Source organism: Siphateles boraxobius, unplaced genomic scaffold (genome assembly GCF_051911475.1).
Source record: "Siphateles boraxobius isolate OS27281-9 unplaced genomic scaffold, OSU_SipBor_1 19, whole genome shotgun sequence".
NCBI lineage: Eukaryota > Metazoa > Chordata > Actinopteri > Cypriniformes > Leuciscidae > Siphateles > Siphateles boraxobius.
The window spans coordinates 18,982,534-19,005,588 of record NW_027508799.1 but is presented as its reverse complement, the minus strand read 5'-3'; the positions used below and the strand labels follow the sequence as shown (position 1 = coordinate 19,005,588).

The following is a 23,055-nucleotide window of genomic DNA, read 5'->3' as shown; positions in this document are numbered from 1 at the left end:
CTGACGCAGAGAGGAAGTTATAACATGTGGGAAATAGGAGAAGGAGAGGAGGCTGGAAAGAAGAAGCTGACAGTGAGTTGAGGGGGAGACGGGCGTTTTATTTTTGAGTGGACGCATTGTGGCACATGATGGCCTATTTCTGAAAGACTTTGTGAGCTCAGCTGAGGAAAGCTGCACTCCCTTAACATCTAATTACTGAACACTTTTTCTTAAAGACACGCTAAACACATGCACGCACTGTTATAAATATTGGTTTAAAGCCAATAAATAAACCTGTTAACAAAAACTTCAATCACACCACAGAAGAAACTGTACTGATTTAGATGACATTCTCAGTTATGGTGCATTTAAGTACTTGAATGAACCCCCCTTAAAGGGACACGGGGATGGAAAAAAAGAGATTGGATGAAAGTTGGCCGGCTCCGATAATAACAAATGCACATGAGCAGCGGTAGAAAGGGGGAGGAGGGTGCCGCAAGTGAGTTTTTTTATGACATTGTTGTGAAATATACGCCCCACAGCTGTAGGGGAAGCTCATTGAGAAAACATGCGACAACAAAAGTGAAAATCAGCGAAGAAATAGCTAGAGTTGCCGAGTTCCCCTTTAAACAACAGACACACTAGAGTTCAGTAGTGGCCTAAAGAGATTGATGTGGTGTAGAATTTGAGTTCATCGATCATCGAATGATTTTCACAAACTAAAACTGAAGTTTCAGCATTGAAACATTGACAGTACATGAGAGTATAATTTTATGAGAGGATGCAAAAGTTTTTACTTTTTCCTCCAATTCTTTTCCTCATAATGCAACAGATCATTTGGTCTGAAAGAATGGTGTAATGTTTGGTTTGGTTTAGATATCTCTATTGAGATTTTTTTATATGCCTTTCCTTTAAATAAGGGAAAAGAATGGGATGAAGTAGTTGAGCTTTTTAGAGAAAGACCTGAGCTGACCAGACTCTCTACCTTGTGAGTTCAGGTTCTTGCTGGTGATGTCTGAGGTAAAGCTGTTTTTAGATGTTTTGCGTAGGCAGGCCATGTTGACCACAAACAGCTTGGTGCCAAAATGGTAAAATGATGGAAGTACTGTCAGAGAGTTGAAAGTACAGCATGCTTTGTTATTTTCTCAACAAAAGAAGCTGCAGAACTTCTTATTCCATTGAAGATGAATCTCAATAAGTTGCATGGCAACAAGAGGTGGGCAGATTTTGATAAAAGACGTCTTCACCGTGAAAGGAACTGATAAATAGAAAAAATACAGAAATTACATCAGAAAACCATGTGTCTGAAGCTGAATTTGAGCAGATATAATTAATTTCTACATGAACCTTTTTGGAAGAATTCAATTGTTCCCATTTTTAATATCTTGAGAGCAAGTTGGCAAACATTTTTAATTCCAGCAACATTATTAGGCTTGTCATATCAGCCGAATTATTAATCATATATGCAGAACAAATATAATCTAAATTACAGGTCACTGTTTTTTTTCCCTCGAACCTTGAGACTGTAAGCTCTGAATTTAATCAGTACCTACTGTACTCATTCAGCGTTATGAAAAGAAATTCTTAATAATATAAAACCTTCATTAAATAGTGTGTAAATATTCACAGAACCAGAATTTTTCCAATGAGTAAATCTTAATTTTATATGAAACTTTGAATTTCAAAGTTCCCAACACACACACACACACACACACACACACACACACACACACACACACACACACACACACACACACACACACACACACACACACACACACACACACACACACACACACAAACACACAAACACACACACACACACACAAAGTTTGTATTGATTGAGTTCATTCTTTTTCCAGTGAGTCATCAAAGTATTTTCTCTGGCTGTTTATTGCTAAAAAATTAAATTAAAAAATTCATTTATTTTATGTCATGACCAATAAACATAAAATGCTACAAGTGAATTTAGCCATCATCACATAATAGAAAAAATGGATATTCATTGTCATAATTGCTATAGGTTTTTTTTAAATATGAACTTAAGTGAGCTTTAGTTACCGGCAAATGTAATCTAAACGCATAGAGGAAATTATCATGCACAATTAAATATCCAATATCAGCCAATTAATGTCTAATACATTTCTAATAACAGAAAATAGCCAATATGGCATTGAAATTTTGTGCATACCTTACGTATAATGTGTACACTATGGGTGTAATGATACCCTCATGTCACGATTCGATTCATATCACAATACTGAACTCACTATCGATATTATTGCGATACTCACAGACATATGATAAAAGGTTAACGAAAAATTAACTGTTGATTAAAATGCTAAATTTGGTATTACATTGGGTATGAAAATGAATAGGCTTGGACTTGGTGCTGGTAACCAAAAGCACAGGACAATAGTGACACCAGACTGAATTATTTTAGATGAATATGCTTGCACTTTGTCACTGACTAGATATATTTAAAATAATCTAGGCCACTTTTTACTGGTAACATAAGACATGTGGCATTATCAGGACCCACAAATATTCCCCCATTGCATTAGTATACATTATTTTCAAAATATAGTAGTTTAATATAGTACTGACACTAAAACTCTGTAAATTTGAATTTTTACATGCACAGTAATTTTCATTTTGGATGAACAATACACAATACATATTGTCACTATCCATGATACATATTGTTGCATTTTTGTACTGCGATATATTGTGACACGATATATTGTTACACCCCTATTGTATATACTCACTCATATCGTATATTTTAAAATATAGGTCATTTTCAATGCATACTGCATAGTAGGCAGTCCAATATAAAGTACGCTATAATTTTAAACAAAGCCTTCGTCTTCACTGTAGGCAAGGAAAATCATGTTTCCCAAGACACTTCTGTCATGGTTTTGCTCCATCATTAGCCTTAGTAAGATGCCAAACTGTTATGTACTGAAAGTACCCTTGTGGGAGGAAGAGTCACACTTTCATTGAGAGTTTTAGAAATTAATTAGTTTCGATCTTACAAGCTTTAGGAATAGCAAATTAAAGCGGAGGACTGCTGACTCCTTGAGTAAATATGAATCATCAACCACAAATACAACTGTACATTCGCTTTCCTCAACAAACATGCCTCAGAAGAAGACAGCTTAACTCAAAATGATCCCTCTCTCTCTACAGCGCTGCTTATCACTGATATCCATCAACCTGAGACACAATAGATGTGACACCTGACTCAGATATGCCTCTCACAGAGCTGAGATCAGATCTCTTGGCTGGCAAACTATTTTCTTCATACCCGTCACAGCAATGGACATGACGAGAGATGGGCACTTGGATATGTAAAAACGAAGTTCCACTTAAACTTAACTGTCCCAACACAAGTAATGCAAATGTCTTTCTCTGCAGGTGATTTAATTTAAAGTGAGATAAAATCGACCCAAATGTACCCGCTAATCGGATATATTCAGACCGATGAATCATACGTCCTTGAGCAAGGGTATGTGAACAAGCAGACAGCCATGAAGGAGTGATAAATTGACATGGCTCTAAGGAAGCAATGGAGACACACACACACACACACACACACACACAAACACTCTCTATCTATCTATCTATCTATCTATCTATCTATCTATCTATCTATCTATCTATCTATCTATCTATCTATCTATCTATCTATCTATCCCATAAGTGTGAATAACATAACTTCATACGCTTTCACTCGGTATGATGCCAAAAAGGTTACAAAAATAACAAGTTTCAGTGCTATCCTCTGGCAGAAAATCTTCTTGATTTGTTGGCCCACTCAGACACGCTTTTACTGGATTGGCCCTTATTCACTTATGATCCACTCTTACACAAATACTACAGCAGCCACAAACAAATTATAGGTAAATCCAATAAGCCACCGAGAAACCAAAGTGACTTAAACAGGATATTTGGTTAAGACAAATACTATTGTATGGATTGATCCTGGGTGAGATTAAATGTTGTTAGAGATGTGGTCCATTAAATTGAAACTATAGAGGACTACGAGTGGCAACAAAACCCCTGGGATTTATTCATAATTTATTCATTAAAATACTATATATGTTTAAAATGTTGTTTAATTGAATGATAAAATTGCATTTCATTTATTCATTTGCCAATCATGTGGTAAATGTCAGTGTGGTTGACTCAAAGGCTCCCTGCTATTGACCACAATATTGTTTAACATATGTAGGCTGAGATATTTTCTGCTGAAAATGCTGCTTGTTTCAACCCTTTTCTATATTACAGTTTTTCTGAATTGCTTTGTCTCAATTCTCCAATGTTCTCTCAAAACAATAAGTTCAGATCAATAAACAATTAGTTTCTTGTTCGCATCAGATTTAAAATTCTTATTGATTTAAGCAAATCATGTGATTTTTGGAACATGTGTGCAAAAGAGTAAGTGCAATAGTCTGCAATTTGCCCAATAACTAAATGCACACGGCTTGTTGATCAAAACTGATGAGTTGATTCTCAGTGAAATTGTCAAATTCTTTAGAAAATCGAAACAGTCTTTCATTATGTGAGCCGCAAAATGATCCATTAAAAATATGTCAGAAGAACATGTATATTCCATACATATCTAACATGCAATGTTTTAATGTCAGCTAAGTTGGCAAATGCCCTGCCATTGTAATGAAATAGGAATCACAATCGTACTAATCAACCAATCAAGTTTGGAATAATATACAGTATATGGAGTTTACCCAGTACAATCAATCAGCCAATCAAAATTTTTGAACATAGAGGAAAGTCATACAACCTAAAACAACAGCAGCCACAGCAGTAATGTATACATTTTTGTATTTACAGCACATTTATTATTTAGACATGTGTTATATGCAAAACATGACATTTGTGAATAACAAATGGTGTAAAAATAGCGAAACATTTTGAACAATGTGGCTCACATGATGACAAACTTTTTGGTGGCATTGACCAATTTATTGACACAATAACTAGGTTTTGAAGCATGAATTAAATGTTTTGGGTGAGCAACTAAATTTTGCAGACATGTGATAGAGTTCATATGTTCCAGCAAACAGTTGTGACAGTTGTACTTACAGTTTAGAAAAAGACTGTTTTGAAAAAATGTGCCAAAGCTACTGAGAAAAACTGTAACAGAAACTGAGAGTACTGATATTAAAGGTGCAGTAAACAATTTTTGAGAAATGCTGTCGAAAGTGAATCGGACCGATCACCACAACACACTTGTAGCCAATCAGCAGTTGGGGACGTGTCCACTCATGATGGGGGAGGAGAGAGAGTGAGCAAGAGGGAGATCTGAGTGGCTGAGAGACATTACAAAAGAGAAAAGCCCGGGGGAATATCACTGGGAAAAGAATGGTTATGATCAGGCAAGAGCTTAAGGACCCACATTAAACATTCATAATTATGACATAAAACTCATAATGATGACAAAGTTTAAGAAAAAATCTTTGTCGTACTTATGACATTTTCTCTCATAATTTCTCTCATTTTTCTCTTATAATCTCATTATGACTAGTATCTCATTAATCCGAGAATCACGCTTTAGTAAATCACAATTATAACATAAAATGTCATAAATTTGTATTTTTTATTTATTAAATTGATCATTGACACCTATTATTTCGCTAAAATATTTTTTGGCTAGATACAGAGTAAAACTTGAGTACAAAACATTACATGATTAGTATTATTAAATATTATATTATTATGGATTGGTACTTGACACACAAAATATTCATATGTCCCAGAAATTCCTCTAAAATGAAAAGACAATATGCTGATTTTTAATAATATTAGCATTTTTTACATGTCCGGGTTGTGTTTGTTATCAGCTTGAGATACCTTCAGTGGAGACTACTGGATAGCTATTTCTAATTTCCAGTGGTTTTTAATAATCTTTCACCAGTAACACATAAAAATTTACTGAGAAAAAGATAAATAAATCCTTTTGCTCAATAGCCCTAGCAACATTCATTCTTCATTAAAAGGGGCAATGCAATAGCCGTCCTTCAGGTAATGGAATTACATGCAGTATAGCTCCTCAAGTGCGTTTTGCTCTGAAATGTTATATATAACCTATGATCACGTATTAGATATAGAACAGATCAAGAGTGTGAAAGAGAAAAAAGCGGGGAAGAAAAAAGTGGGCTCACAGCTGCTACAGTTAAAAAACACCACAGCTGGTTCCCTTGAGAGAACTTCCCACTTGAGCGAAAAGTGAAAGACTAAGAGATGAAGAGAGGGAGGAGGTGTTAAAGAGTAATGACTCTCCATTAGCACAAACTACGTCCCCTCTCATGGGTGTTGCACCATGCAGACTGACAATAACTAAAGTGCTGAGGGCGGAAGACAGTACCAGATCACCAGAGGTCCAGTATTCCTGAGCACTGCAGGATTTCTGGGTGACTGCATGCACATCATTACTACACAAGCACCAGGGTGCCATGCAAACACCTGGGAGACGGAACCCACATAGACATATGACAAGACGACACAAGATTCATGGGCAGGCTGCTACAGAGATTGAGACTATGAATGAGATACATTAATACGTTTTCACTCGTCTAGACGGGGTGGAAACCATTCGGGCTAGAGTCTGCTCAATTCGCAGAGATTTATCATACACTGCAGTTGGTCCTGCGCTCCCATAAACAAACACTGTTCGCTGCAAATAAACAAAGTAGCCTATACTTTATAATTTCTGAAGAAATCGTGAAACGCGCTTGCACATAGTCGCCGCCATGACGCTATGGTGTTGTTATAGGTGGTTTAGATTACTGAATCTGAATCCTAGGGGATCACTAGGTGACTGATAGGGTGTTTTGGGTCATTTCTAGGTGGTTGCTAACCTGTTCAAATCCAAAGATATTAGCTGCTTCAATATGAGTATGGGATTTTTGCCCTTTTTATTAGTTTATCAGTTTAAAATCAATTATTCACTTCAAACAAATAAAGGTTCCAAATGGGGTTTTCGCAGTGATGTCATAGAATAACCATAAAAAATAAATAGTTGACAACAAAGTTGAAATTATGAGAAAAAAAAATATCATAATTATGGTAAAACCATTGACATTTATATGTCATGATTATAACTTTATCTCATAATTTCAACTAAAAAGTCGTAATTATGACAAAGTTTAAATTATAAGATACTAAGTCAAAATTATTATTTTTATCTCATAATTTCAACTTTATCTTATGACTTAGTATCTCATAATTTCAACTTTGTCATAATTATGACTTTTTAGTTGAAATTATGAGATAAACGGTGATAATTACTACAAAACATTTGACTTTTTAATCTTATTATAACTTAGTATCTCATCATTTCAAAATTAATGCTTTGTTAAATCATAATGAAATAAAAATCATAATTTTGACAGTTTGTCATAAAAAGTCATAATTATGAAAAATACATTTTAGAAAATAAAAAAATACAATTAGTATCTCATATTTCTCTAAATATATCTTGAAAATCATTTACATAATAAGTCATAATTATCATTTTAGTATCTCAGAATTTCAACATTTTATGCCATAATTATGAATTTTCATATCAAAATTATGATTTACAAAAGCAAATTCTTTCTGACACTGACCTACAATGACTCAATTTCTCATAACTCACAGAAGACACTTTTCACCACCTACTGATTTAACAATGTAAGTGTAACCAGCAGAAATGATGAGTAAATGAATCTGAACAGATCCTTTAGGTGAACAGAATCAAATAATCAAGTCACAACTATTTTCCAGTCCAGTCACTTAAAGTAACAGCACACTTCTTTTTAAAAAAGCCACACTATTTAAACTACCTTTCAGTAGTCTTTTCTATAGTCTTTTTCTTTTTATTCAGTCTGGTGAAACAGATCTAAACTCAAGTCAAATTGCCTAGGTTTATAGATGCCACAACCACGCTGGTATGATCTCATGCTTTCGGTTGCTGTGGTGCCGGCTCCATCACAAGGCTTTTTCTATCTTAAATAGCACTTCCTAGTTAAGGTTGCCAACTCCCATAAGCTGAGTACCAGAAAATGTGTACTTGCTATCTATGCAATGTCACATCCCAGTTATACAGACCTCTTGGTGTGATTTAAACTAGCATGTGGCCTACTGCTGGCCCTAAATGGTTTATGATTGGTAGGTCAAGCAGTGGGTGAAGAGAAGAACATCAAACACAGAGTCCAGGGTTAACAAATACAGGAAACAGGAGAGAAAATGACCAGAAGCATTGCGCATTAACACATCAATTCAGTGGCATGATTATAATTACATCTTCTAATCTGAAATTAAATTTACAATTATAACTGGCGGCTGAGAGATGATAATTTATGTCAACCTCATATCATGCTACCCAAGGGGATGAATGAAACATAAATACAATAACGTGCACTGCCATAATTATGATATTGTAACAAAACTACATTTAAAGGTCGCCTTGCAGCATTTCAAAGTAATATGAAAGATGATTTCGCCAAACGGTCTCGCTGATAACTTAAACCCAAGACATCAAAAAGTTGTCCAGGTCATCCCAGGAGGCTGTGTGTGTGTGTGTGTGTGTGTGTGTGTGTGTGTGTGTGTGTGTGTGTGTGTGTGTGTGTGTGTGTGTGTGTGTGTGTGTGTGTGTCACAACCTGTTATTTCACAGATGAATGCTGCAGACATCTCATCTTAGAGTACTTACCTAGGCATCTGACCACAGCAACCACAGTTTTGTGTCTGCCCTACTACTGTGTCCAATGAATATCAAGTAGGCCCCTGCTACTGCACTTGAGAAAGAAAAATATTACATAAAACGCTTCAGCAAAAATTCAAACTTTTTAACTACCAGTATGAAATCATAGATAATATCTATAGCACACAAACACACACACTTATACTGTGTATATATATATATATATATATATATATATATATATATATATATATATATACACATATACAAGTGCTGTCAATATATTTTTGCTGTAACTCGAATAATCAAATTTTTTCTTTGATTAATCATGAAATCAAAGTTTTTATACGCTTTTTAAAATATTTTATAATGTAATAATTTCGAAGTAAATCTCCAAATTAATGTAGAAACAAAATCAAGACAGTATATTTTAAATACTTGTTTAATGACATCTTTTTATGAATGAGGGCCGGTATCACTGATACTAATACTGCTTTCTGATGTCTCTATGAATAGGATTTTTTCCCCCATTTTGAACTTCAATTATAGCCATTAAACATTAAAGAGTAATTGAAAGTTATTTTTTTTTTTTTTACATTTATTAGGCTTCAAAAAATATAAAAACTTTTAATGTAAGTGAACTTAAAACAATCCTCACATAAATCCATACTAAATGACATATTTTTACCTGTAGCCATAGCTGTCTAACAGGTAGGAAATATATAGAAATTGAATAAAGTTATCAAACAGTCTGCACTGCATAAATTATAAATTAAATGAAGAAGAATCCTTATTAAAGCTACAAAAATTATTCAGTCAAGAGCAGTGGGTCATTTTCTGTTACCTTTATTCTTTGAACATTAACGACAGATAATTAGTGGCTGCTGTGTCTTTAAGATCTGCTGCTGCTGCACATGACGTGAACCTCACACGAATCCCATTTTCTAACACATATATTTAGCCACTATATATATATATATATATATATATATATATATATATATATATTAAGCCTTGAAACTCTAGTGGCCGCAAGCTGATAGAGGTAGACCCTTTACATACAATCTACAAGCAATCGCATCATGACCACATGGCACAAGCTGATTGGCCTGATCCAGCAATAAAAGAAGTGTTACAAAATACAAAAAAAGTTAACCTTCAAATAATTATGTTCAGTTATGCACTCAATACTTGGTCGGGACTCCTTTAGCTGAAATGACTGCTTCAATGCGGCGTGGCATGGAGGCAATCAGCCTGTGGCACTGCTGAGGTGTTATGGAGGCCCAGGATGCTTCGATAGCGGCCTTAAGCTCATTCCAGAGTATTGGGTCTTGCGTCTCTCAACTTTCTCTTCACAATATCCCACAGATTCTCTATGGGGTTCAGGTCAGGAGAATTGGCAGGCCAATTGAGAACAGTAATACCATGGTCAGTAAACCATTTACCAGTGGTTTTGGCACTGTGAGCAGGTGCCAGGTCGTGCTGAAAAATGAAATCTTCATCTCCATAAAGCTTTTCAGCAGATGGAAGCATGAAGTGCTCCAAAATCTCCTGATAGCTAGCTGCATTGACCCTGCCCTTGATAAAACACAGTGGACCAACACCAGAGGCTGACATGGCACCCCAAACCATCACTGACTGTGGGTACTTGACACTGGACTTCAGGCATTTTGGCATTTCCTTCTCCCCAGTCTTCCTCCAGACTCTGGCACCTTGATTTCCGAATGACATGCAAAATTTGCTTTCATCCGAAAAAAGTACTTTGGACCACTGAGCAACAGTCCAGTGCTGCTTCTCTGTAGCCAAGGTCAGGCGCTTCTGCCGCTGTTTCTGGTTCAAAAGTGGCTTGACCTGGGGAATGCGGCACCTGTAGCCCATTTCCTGCACACACCTGTGCACGGTGGCTCTGGATGTTTCTACTCCAGACTCAGTCCACTGCTTCCGCAGGTCCCCCAAGGTCTGGAATCGGTCCTTGTCCACAATCTTCCTCAGGGTCCGGTCACCTCTTCTCATTGTGCAGCGTTTTTTGCCACACTTTTTCCTTCCCACAGACTCCCCACTGAGGTGCCTTGATACAGCACTCTGGGAACAGCCTATTTGTTCAGAAATTTCTTTCTGTGTCTTACCCTCTTGCTTGAGGGTGTCAATGATGGCCTTCTGGACAGCAGTCAGGTCGGCAGTCTTACCCATGATTGCGGTTTTGAGTAATGAAACAGGCTGAGAGTTTTTAAAAGCCTCAGGAATCTTTTGCAGGTGTTTAGAGTTAATTAGTTGATTCAGATGATTAGGTTAATAGCTCGTTTAGAGACCCTTTTCATGATATGCTAATTTTTTGAGATAGGAATTTGGGGGTTTTATGAGCTGTATGCCAAAATCATCAGTATTAAAACAATAAAAGACCTGAAATATTTCAGTTGGTGTGCAATGAATCTAAAATATATGAAAGTTTAATTTTTATCATTACATTATGGAAAATAATGAATTTTATCACAATATGCTAATTTTTTGAAAAGGACCTGTATATATATATATATATATATATATATATATATACACACACTTCAATATATATATATATATATATATATATATATATATATATATATATATATATACTTGTCTTTCAATTACTAAATAAAAGTCAAATAGGTGTCAAATAGAAAAAAATAAAACAGTGAAAGGCATAATTTAGACACATAAAAGCACTGAATTACAAATATGCTACTTTCCACTATGAGGCCAAGGGGATTGGATATTTTTAAGGTTTTGAATAAAGTGTGTTTGTTTTTGCTGTTCAAATGATAGAGCACATCCTCTGTAAAGCTGAACAAGCATTTCTCTGTTGAGGGCAAAGGGGGAGGTGAAGGTTGGCGAATTAAAATATGCGACTTGAAATTGAGTGCTGTAACTGAAAGTGCTTCATATAAGTTATTGATCTCTTGATTTTATTGTGCCTACAGCAATATTCAAGGGTCATAGCAATGAAACAAGGTAGCAATGTCAAATGTATCCTCTTTTTGAAATGTAGGGGCTCTAACTTTGATATCAATGTTCAACGATAATCATCCAAAGCCAAAAATTCACAACAGAAGATTTTGGTGATGCCAAGAGCAGTGGGATGCTTATAAAATACATGCTTCTCTAATCATGTATTTAGGATGGGGTGGGGGGTTCATTATGGAAGCTTGTTTTCACCTAAGTTGAGTACAAATATGATTCTGTAAATCACAATAATGAGAATTTTAATCTAATAATCTAAAAATCTAATAATTATGACTTACACTTAGTAACAATGACTTAACATCTCATAATGAGAAACTTTCTCAATAACTTAGTTCCCTTTCGAGGGAACTCGCGGTGCGTCGATGCCGCTTTGGGAACGACCTTGCGTGATTGGTCTGAAGCACTTGTGTCAACTGGTCCAATGGCGAGAGTAAGCGTCACGCCGGGTGATGTCATGAACAAGGATAAAAAGCACATCCGGTCTGACTGGCGTTAGCTTCTGTGCCTCAGCAAGTGCTCAGTTTTCATACTGTCTGTCTCATTTATTGTTGTCTGTCACTATATCAGTCACAGGCATGGATATTACGGCGAACAAACAAACCTTAGATTGCGTGTTCCTCCCTGCCCTCTTTTCTTTACGGGTGGGGATACACACAATTTATGTTTTGTTTGTTTGGAACGGAACATGATCTGTCAGCACTCGAGGGCTCATTTGACTATGAGCATTGCGAGTTACTATCACTTTGCACGCTCCATTCCCCCCTGTCACTCTTTGAGGAGGGTGTTCAGCCTCGCGTTCCTCGCAGTACCGGCCCCGTTGTTGCCGAGGCAGCACGGAAGCTGGTATTGTGGGGTTCGCGAATGGATCTGCAGGAGGGGTTGGAGAAAGGCTCCGCCTTTTCTTTGCCTTCACCCGGGGAATCCAGCGCTCTCTGTCTGGACTCGGAAGCCCGCGCCGCGGGCTTATCTGACTTTCAGTAGTTAGATTCATATAAAGCGTAAATGGGGGGCTTCTGGGCGGAGCAGACCCAGCCATTAACAAATTTCTTGTACAGAATAGAGTGTCGTTTCACACTCACGAGTGTCGTGCTCCCCCTCAGAAAGATTGGTTACCGGGATGGCATTCTCAAGCCTTTGAAGCAGAAAATGGATCTAAGGACTAGGGCTGAACGATTATGGAAAATAATCTAATTGAGATTTTTTTGACCATTGCGATTGCGATTTAATATGCGATTACTTTTTAAGTTCTTTACCTTCTGTATTAGTCGACAAAGACAAGAAATAAATCATTGTACAGTAGCCTAAGGATGGGAATCTTTAGGCAGCTCATGATCCGATCTACTTTTTTCTTATTAATTAATCTTAATAAAACTTAAAATATGTATTTAATTACATGTGTAAATATACATACTTAAAAAAAATATATATATATATATATATATATATATATATATATACTGTATATAGGCTATAAACTAATATAGCTTCAAAATATAAGAGCTAGTAAATAAAGAGGAACAAAAAAATCATTACAAGCAATAAACAAAGAGTGCTTTCAGTTTTTAAAATGTAGTCTGTCTGAACGTTTTCCATTCAAGAGCTGGAGTGATCTCCCCCCCTCAGTTTAGATACGATAAGCTGCATTCACACTAATGCACATATCTCTTTTGAAATTGTAAATGTGGTTTGTCTTGTTGGGTTAAGATATAACTGACCGTGTTTACATTAATTTCGCGTCATAAAAGCATTTTGAGATGCAAGTACATTTAACCAATGAGTCGCTCAGCTGCATGCACGAGCGTTCTTCCCAAAGCGCACTTAAGTATTTTGAAATGAAAGCAGCTTTCTCAGTGATTTTTATATTTTTAATATATAAGCCAACTGCATTCCAAAAGACATAAATAATGCCTTTGTTGAGCATTTGTAAGGAAAATTACGCCGGGCAAGACCGCGCACTGCAAGAGTAACATCAAAGTGGCAAAACCTGTGCAATGAAGCCCGCGACTGTCCTTGTAATTCGCTTAAACCTCGAAACTTTATGAAAGATTATTTTTCGGAAGGTTCGAGCAGTGTGGTGTGTGTGTGTGTGTGAGAGAGAGAGAGAGAGAGAGAGAGAGAGAGAGAGAGACAGAGAGAGAGAAATTAGAAGCAAGCAGAATACGGTTGTTTCTAAAGCACTCGCAGCGTCATCACGCATCTGTGTTTAAAAACTAAGCTCAGACTCGATTCTGAAATTCTCTGAATCGATCCAGAATTGTTGGAGAGAGAATAAATAACACTAGGGCTGGGCGATATGGCCAAAAAATCATATCTCTGTATTTTTTTGTTAAAGGTGCAGTGTGTGACTTTTAGCGACTTCTAGCGGTTCGGTTGCGAGTTTACACTAAGGGCTCAGCCCACTGCTCACCCCTCCCTTTCGAAGAGGCTACCGTGTCTCAAACGGGACAAACATCGTCGTCTGAGACGGCAGAGAATAGCCAGAGTAAACCAAGTTTCTGTACCAAAGTCCATTATAAACCACATCATGGATAAAGTTTACAAAGCCATAGTCAGGTGAGGATCAAAGGTCTTAATATATAATATAATAATAGTAATTAGTTGATTGTCTCACGAACCTAACCAGCACATTTCTCCCCACATAGCAAACCCATAATACAGCGAGGGAGAAGAACCACATGAAACTATGCAACTATATATTTTTTCTAACAGGGTAGTAAAAGTTTAGCTGGCTAATATGAGCTGTTACTGTGGCTGAGCTGGTTAAAGCGCTAAGCCTTGTTTAAACTCGACGCGTCCGCATGAGCCCAAAGGTGCGTGCGGCAAAAATGACGTGATTGTAACAGCGCGCGCCTCGCATCCCCTAGACACCATTTACTACACACAATAGGCTTTTTTTCTCTGATTTTGGAAACTCGATCGACTTAAAATGCTTCCCAGATCGACGGGTTGGTGATTCCTGTAACTGTTTTACGGTCAATGACAAGAGTACTAATCAGCTGTCTAACGAACGTAACCAGCACATTTATCCCCACATAGCAAAGCCATAACACAGCGAGGGAGAAGAATTAAGTTACATGAAACAATCCAACTACATATTTTACACCACTGACAAGGCAAAAGTCACTACTCACGGTGTTTATGGCTAGCTTCTAGCTTTCTGCGGCTTCTCTTTCAAGGTAGTGACGAAACGCGCTCTGTAACGCTGTTTGTTCGCTGTCGGCTACGGTAGAAACATGACGTCACAATATGTCGACCTTCATAGAAGGGGATTCCCGCGCCTATGTAGATATAAATGCCTCATTCTAAGGTAATAAAAACATTACGGTTTATTAAGTAAGTTCTTTATACACCACTGAACACATAGTTATGGATGTCATATTGCATTTCTGTTAATAGATACTCAAAATTTTTACACATTGCACCTTTAAATGGCGATATATACGATATATATCTCGGTACTTTCTACGTTTTTCTATTTGGATAAAGAAAATGTATTTATTTAAAAAAAATGTTATTTCACATCCTGCTCAATGATATCCAAACAATGTTGATATTGAAGGATATGGAAACAAATAGGGAATGTAATGTAGGCTATGCAATATATTATGTGCAAAAAGGTGGTTAAAATCACATTACATTCTAACTTTGTAACATTAGCCTACAAACTAAAAACAAAAATAATGCTTTTGTTTTTAAAAATGACTAAAGGCTAAACTAAAAATGAAAATAAAAACAAAAGCACAAACTAATTATATTAGCCTGCATTGATTACCCCATCATAATGGTCACTTTCATAAAAATATGCTTTTAGGTTTAAAATTCCACATATGGCACATGTATTGTCTCCAACAACAAATATTTTAGTAATATGTATTTTAGTCAGAATTATTGCGCTACTGTTTGGCGCGCATGCGCGCGGTGGCGCTCATTCACGGAAGCTTGAATTTTAGCAGAGATTCACTTGCAGAAGCTCGTCTTCTCCTGACAGTGAAATGGACATATTTGTTTGATTTGTTTGAACATTTACAGATGGAGAATATACCTGTGAAATGTAAGTTAAGCACTGAGGAAAGCACCACGTCTCAAACGCATTAAACAGCGCCAGTATTTATCTTTCAGTCACTAACAGTAGGCTATCTGTCCGAGCATCTGACAGGGCAAGCTGCTTTAAACTTGTTAACTATCTTAGTTAACAAGTTCTAATCTTGGAGTAGCAGTGAGCTCACACTGCGTACTCCACTATTTTTCAGATGTGCTCATATCAAACTACTGTATCGATATAAACGGTATTGCCTCATTCCATATCGGGGGAAAAAAAAAATCTATATATTGTACAAACTCGATATGCCGCCCAGCCCTAAATAACACAATATCACATAAATTAAAAATAAACTGTTCTTTCCTGTATGCCAGACCTTTATGTGTAGCGTGCCAAGTTGATGCTTGATCTGCAGATTGCTTTTCTCTCGCGTGTCACATGACCAGTGTAATCGCAGCTTTTGCGGTTACAAAATCGTGTTTCATCATATCGCATCATTACCGCAAATGCAATTAATCGTTCAGCCCTACTAAGGACCGCTGTTCTTGGACCTACCAACGTCTTGATGCCACTGGTGTCAGACTTCTGAGGGCAGCCCCAACCGGGTGCCCTCAGGGGGCCGTTCTGCCAACCCCGCCACCCTTGGTGCTTAGGGGCCCAGCGGTCTCCAGCGAGCACTCTGCTCAGTGTCACCATGAAGCTGCGTCAAAACTAGCACCCTCTGAAGGGGGTACTAAAACAGTCAGTTCGGTTTTTTCCTGCCAGTATGCTTCAGGTCAACGAAGTGGCTGTTCCAATTACATCAGAGGCCAGTCTCGAGAGGCTGGTACCCTTAGTAGACTATCTGACCAAATATATATATCTACCAAATATATCTCAGTGGGTTTTGCAGATCATAGAGAAAGGCTACAGGATCCAGTTCGGTTCTCGTCCGCCACACTACAACGGGGTGTTGCTCAGGTTAGTGCATCCCGAGCAGGCTCTCGTAATGGAGCAGGAAGTGGAAACTCTGTTAGCGAAGGAAGCTTTAGAGCAGGTGTATTCAACCGACAGAGAATCAGGTTTTTAAAGCCATTACTTCATTGTTCTGAAAAGGATGGGGGGTTGACACTCAAACAGATCGTGACTCAAATCAGATCCGAGGACTGGTTTGTCATGATAGATCTAAAAGACGCACACTACCATGTCTCCATCCTCCCTCAACACAGGAAGTTCCTGAGGTTTTCTTTCGAGGGCAAAGAAAACCAATATCGGGTGCTTCTATTCGGCCTAGCTCTATCCCACACATTCACCAAATGCGACAAGATGCAGCTCCGGCCCTGCTCAGGCTGCAGGGCATACGCATTTGGAACTAAATAGACGACTGGCTGATTCTAGCGGAGTTAGAGCAATCGGCGGTTTGGCATTGAGATGTTGTCCTCGTAAACATCCAGAAATTGGGGTTGAGACTCAATGCCAAGAAGAGTGTGCTTTCTCCACTACAGAGAACCACTTTCCTTGGTGTGGTTTGGGATTCAGTCACGATGCGAGTCGTTTTATCGCCCGCTCGTGTAGCTGCTATCCTCACAGCCACGAAAGAGTTAAAGCTAGGCCAGTCACGCACTGTGAAACAGTTTCAGAGAGGCCTCAGGCAGTGGCATCCAATGTGATACCCTTTGGCCTGGTGTACGGGAGACCTTTGCAGTGGTGGCTCAGGACCAAAGGGTTCTCCCCAAGGGGAAACTCACTTTGTATGATCAAGATCACGCGGCGGTGTCTCCACGCCTTGGTTATATGGAGGAAACCTTGGTTCCTATCACAGGGTCCAGTGTTTGGAGCTCTTTGCCATCGAGTTGTGCTCTCGACAAATGCTTCCCTCACTGGCTGGGAAGCGGTAATGGGAGGCCGCTCAGCTCAGGGTTGTGGCACATAAATTGCCTGGAGGTGATGGCAGTCTTCAATGCGTTGAGACACTTCCTCCCAGACATGAGGGGCCATCATGCGCTTGTACGGTCAGACAACACATCGGTGGTCTCCTATATAAATCATCAAAGGGATCTGTGTTCACGTCCACTATGCAAACTAGAGCACCAGATTCTCTTGTGGTCCCAAGGGGAAGCTGCTCTCCCGGAGAGCAGTTTATATTTCGGGGCATCAGAATGTAGAAGCAGACATCCTGTTGAGGCAGGGGCTGAGGCCCAGGGAATGGAGGCTCCACACTGAGATGGTGAAGCACATTTGGGGGGTTTATGGTCAGACTCAGGTGGATCTGTTCGCGTCTCAGGATATGACGCACTGTCCATTTTGGTTCTCCATCACACACCCGGCTTCCTTGGGGCTGGACGTTGTGGTATAGACATGGCCAAGGCTACATCTGTAAGTTTTTCCCCGAGAAGTACTACTAGTAGAACCGTACTGGCCGGCTGAATGGTTCTCGGACTTGGTGTCCTTCCTCGACAACTCACCCTCTGAGATTCTGGTCAGGAGGGACCTTCGTTCTCAAGAGGAAGAGGTGACCCTACATAATCACCCCAGCCCAGATTATGGAACCTGTGGGTTTGGCCCAACTCATAGACTTTGGTCTATCAACTGAGGTCCCTCCACAAGGAAACTGTATTGAAGTGATGGGTTTTCACTTCATAGTGCGGATCTCGGAGTGGGGCCCAGTTAACTGCCCGATTGGTACAGTGCTGGAGTTACTGCTGGTTTGTTTTCTGCAGGATTATCCCCTTCCACACTGAAGGTCTATGTGGTGGCCGTCCCTTTTGGTGCATGTTTCCTCCGTGGTGCTTGTAGACCAGGACAGGAGTATGGCGGCTTAGAAGCCTTATTATATAAGCAGGTATCCCTGCAGGATGTGGTGTGTGGCAGGCTGGTTCTCTCTGCTCACATTCGTAAGGTTTTACAACTTCAACCTGAGTGCAACCCCAGATTTACAGGTGCTCTCGTCTTAGGCCCATGACACACTGGCTGCGTGGCGTAAGCGTCTCAGCTGTGTGGCGTGTCCGTTTTTATTTCGGCTCCCATGTTAACAGGTTAGAGCTTGCAGACTGCCTGCGTGACACGCGCGTCTCAGGTGTGGCTTGAACCGCGCGGAAAACGCGTGCATGCTAGAAATAGAACCGACGCCTATTTTTCAAGAGTGTTGGAAGCGTTTCCAGGCAAAATAGAATAGGAAAATATGTTTATATGTTATTTTGTACACGAATACATATAAATAAATTACATTTTGATGGTTGAAAGTCTAGGTTTTGACAAATTCAGATATAAATATAGGCCTAATTTAAAAATTAAATAAATAAATAGGCCTAATTATCAATTTTCAAATATTGCACCTGTCAATACAGAACGCAATATTCTGTAGTCTATTTTGCTGTCAATACTGTTGACAGTGTCTTTATCAGTTGGCTTTATATTTATGCTTAACACGAAGTATAGGGCTTCCACAACACTCTCCCATATGTCGAACAAGGGTGATCCATGTCAGCAGCGTCGCGTCAGACACGTTTCTGGTGTGCAAAGACACAGAAAACGTGACGCAGCTGACACGCAACAGAAACGTCACGCCACGCAGCCAGTGTGTCACGGGCCTTAGTCATGTTCTCAGTATTCACACAGACAGGCTCGTATGGCTCGGCATTCTCTTTCCCAAAGCGTCATCGACGCAGCGCAAGTTCCGTTAAATCATTAATACAAGAATGTTTCTTATTGTTATGAGATGAATTATTCATTATTATTATTATTATGAGAAAGTTTCTCATTATGAGACGTTAAGACATTATTATGAGAACTTTTCTGAACATAATAAGATGTAAAGTCATATTTATGAGAAAGGTTCTCATTATTATTATATACAAGGAAGTTTTTTTGTTATTATGAACTATATATAATTATATATTTTACTCAACTGAGGAAGTAACCGGCTCCACAGAAGTCCACAGAAAATTTCAGGAAAAAAGTAATACCAAATTCTACATTATTACCATTTCGCTCTGCTTTTTAACAATACTGGTTGTGAATCAGGGGATTAATCTTATTAGTATTTTTGTTGTTACTGATTAAAACCAATATTTCAAGTTTAACATTAATCCATCCTTGGATTAAACATTTCTAAACCCCTGCTCTAGAAGACATTTACTGAAAGTGTTTTTTAAAATGCAACATTTATGTCAAAGTAAGATATGCCACACACACACACACACACACACACACACACACACACACACACACACACACACACACACATGCTAAACCAGTAATCTTAAAGAAGCTAGAATGCTTACAATTATGGGTCTGTTACTAAACAGAAAGGACAAGGCACTTTGTTTTACTAAACTGGCATCATTCATGACAGTGTGATTGTGAGGTTCAGATACAGGCCTTTTGGGGAAATAGTTATGTCATGATGTATTTCAGAACCGTGGCACACCCACAAAGCCCAGATTACAGCCTGATGATAACACAAACTAAACTGAAGGATAACGGAAAGATAAACCTTCAGTGTCAACAAAAAAAAAGCACAATTTAGGTAAATGTAGCAACAAGTTTACAAACATTAAATAGAATATGGTATACAGCAGCACGATGACGTTGTAAAAGTGAAGATGACCACGATCCGTTACTGTAGTAATGGACACTTGAAATTGAATTTAAAAAAAAAACTAAGAGTCCTTAAATATTATGAAGAAATATTTAAAGAAAATCCATTTATTTAGAAGCTTTTTTTATTGTATTAATAAACTGTAGTGTCTGTCCTTGTCATGTCGTTTAGCAACTTGTGTATTGACTATATATAGAACTTTTAGATTTTTTAAAATATTACATATATCTATTATTATTAAATTGTAACTTTTCTCAAATTGTTGTAAGAGGATGTTGTGAGAGGAGGTGTTTCAATTATGTAGCCTACAAAATGATGTATTTTATTTTGTTTATCTGTATGTATTTCCTTGGCAATGCTATTATGTTATTGTTATTCGAGCATTGAAAAATAGAATTAAAATGTTGCGATGGACACGCCCCCCTTTCTAGAAACACCAACTCCGCTTCTATAGCAACAAACTAACAACTTTCACACGCGAGTCCAAGCAGTTGTGAAACTTTGAACACTAGTAGGCTACTTTACTCTTATGTTACGATAGATAGATAGATAGATAGATAGATAGATAGATAGATAGATAGATAGATAGATAGATAGATAGATAGATAGATAGATAGATAGATAGATAGATAGATAGATAGATAGATAGATAGATAGATAGATAGATAGATAGATAGATAGATAGATAGATAGATAGATAGATAGATAGATAGATAGATAGATAGATAGACAGTGAAGTTAAACTAACCTTGCTTGACACACTTCAGCCGGACAGGGTCTTTGCAGTGCTTGACCACAGCCCACACATCCCTGATGGTCAGTCCAGCCACTGGAGTATCATTCACCTCCAGAAGTAAATCGTCCTGGTGCAGTTTGCCCCTTTCCGGTTTCACCTCTCCAATAACGGGGAACTGTCCATTCTCCGCGCCTCCCTGCAGCTTGAACAAAAGATCACCACTCGGACCCCTGGACAACACTATCTCGTGTACTCTGTTAGTCCAGTGACTTTTCTTCTTCAGGCTTTTGGACATGTTTGGAGTTATTAATGTGACCGGAGAGCAGCCATGAAAGTGCGTTATCCGTCCAGTCAGCTCACTAAAGTTGCACGATCAGTGTCTGTGGATGGAAAGAGTCTCCATATCAGCAGCAGATCCACAGCAGCCTCTTAAAACTGCTCCACTCACTGTAACAGTGATGTCCGATTCGCGAATGAGCCGTTCTTTTGAACCGGTTCTTTTTGATGATTCGTCCGAACCAAATCGCGAAGCGTTTAATTGTGAATCACTCACTTTGAGAGTAAAATTGTAAGATAAGTGACATGATAGAAGCGTAACTTATGCAAATTATAACACAAGTGAAGTAACGTCAACGAAAACCCATTGAATTGACTTTAAAATGTCATTAAACACGCACAAAATTAATACGCAATGCTGCGTGCTCCATACATAAGTTGCTTGAATTATTCGGTCAAATTGTTTCTAAACAACTTTTCTAAACAGTTCTCGGACACAGACACTTCAACAAAAAAAAAGCCACAACGGATTTTCTGCGAACAATATTAGCCGACACATCAAATGAATCAGTGAGTCATGAATGAATCATTGAAACGAACTGTCCGCTCGAATCGATTCGCTTACACGAATCGGACTTCATAACGCTAAACTGTAACTGAGTCCAAACTGCTCGGGAAACTGAGCCGGATGTGATGTGAGGAGGAGGAGAGAAGAGACGCTTCCCGCTAGAGAAGTGAAAAGAAAAGAAAAGAAAGAAGAGAGAAAGAAAGTAACGGAACTATATAATCATCGTCAGCCCGGACTCCAGAGCGATTTTTCCATTAACGACTGCCGTGCCGCCTCCTGGAGAAAATGCTAAATCAAACTTAGTTTGGGAGAAAGTTAGCCTACAATTATTTTCTGCAGATGCTGCTGTAGTCAGAGGGATCACAGTTTTTTAGATAGGAGGCAATTTACTATAACTTAATAAGTAAGTGATTAACGCAGTAGGCTACTTATCAATATGACATATATGAATCAAAGTTCCATTAGCCTACATTTATATTTATTTTAATAGGAATTTGGTCTGTTTTCAATTAGCCTATATAATTAATGTTTCTTTAATGTTATTAAAAAAAATATTTAAACTGTGCCATAAATAATCCTATAATAATTTGTTATTATTAAGCCTATTATTCAGAATACTCACCAAATCACATTTAGTTAAAATTAAAATGAAAATTCTGTCCTCGTGTAGGCCTACTCTCATATCCTTTTCTTTCCTGCGTGGAATACAAAATTATACATTTAATAGAATGTTTAGCAGAAAATGTACCGCTGTGAAAAACTGGTAATCCTGCATAAAAGTGTATGTCACTGCATGCAGTAAGTGAGTGAGTGACAGTTAACATTATTGTTTTCCATGTTGTATTGTGTGTTGTTTTTCACTTTTTTTCAGACACAAAATTAAGAAAAAGGGGGTTGTATAACTCATATCATGCCATGGCAGTATCTATTTTAATCTTGTGCTCTTGTGCAGTGCAGTCCTTATTAGAGGACCAGGTTTTCAAGTAGATAGTTACAGAGCAACGCAGCATCATTTTATGATTAAATGATGTTGAAACCAAGCCAAATGAGCTAAGTTATTATTTGTTTTCTCATAATCCATCATCACACAAAACACATGCTTTCAAGTCAGCACTTCGTCTTCTAAGACAGTTCCCCAGAGTCGCTTTGTGAAATATTATTATGAG

General features: G+C 38.1%; 1 protein-coding gene across 11 annotated transcripts in view; it reads right to left on the bottom strand.

Annotated features, from left to right (window-relative positions):
• magi2a (membrane associated guanylate kinase, WW and PDZ domain containing 2a) overlaps positions 1 to 21,502 on the bottom strand; it is a 287,056-nt gene extending 265,554 nt beyond the window's left edge. For all 11 annotated transcript variants that reach the window (XM_077234024.1, XM_077234025.1, XM_077234027.1 and 8 more), the window contains exon 1: positions 21,058 to 21,502. In XM_077234024.1, the coding sequence (XP_077090139.1) occupies positions 21,058 to 21,340 (283 nt within the window). In that variant the 5' untranslated portion in view covers positions 21,341 to 21,502. The remainder of the gene's footprint in view (positions 1 to 21,057) is intronic.
• Between the last annotated feature and the right edge of the window lie 1,553 nt (positions 21,503 to 23,055).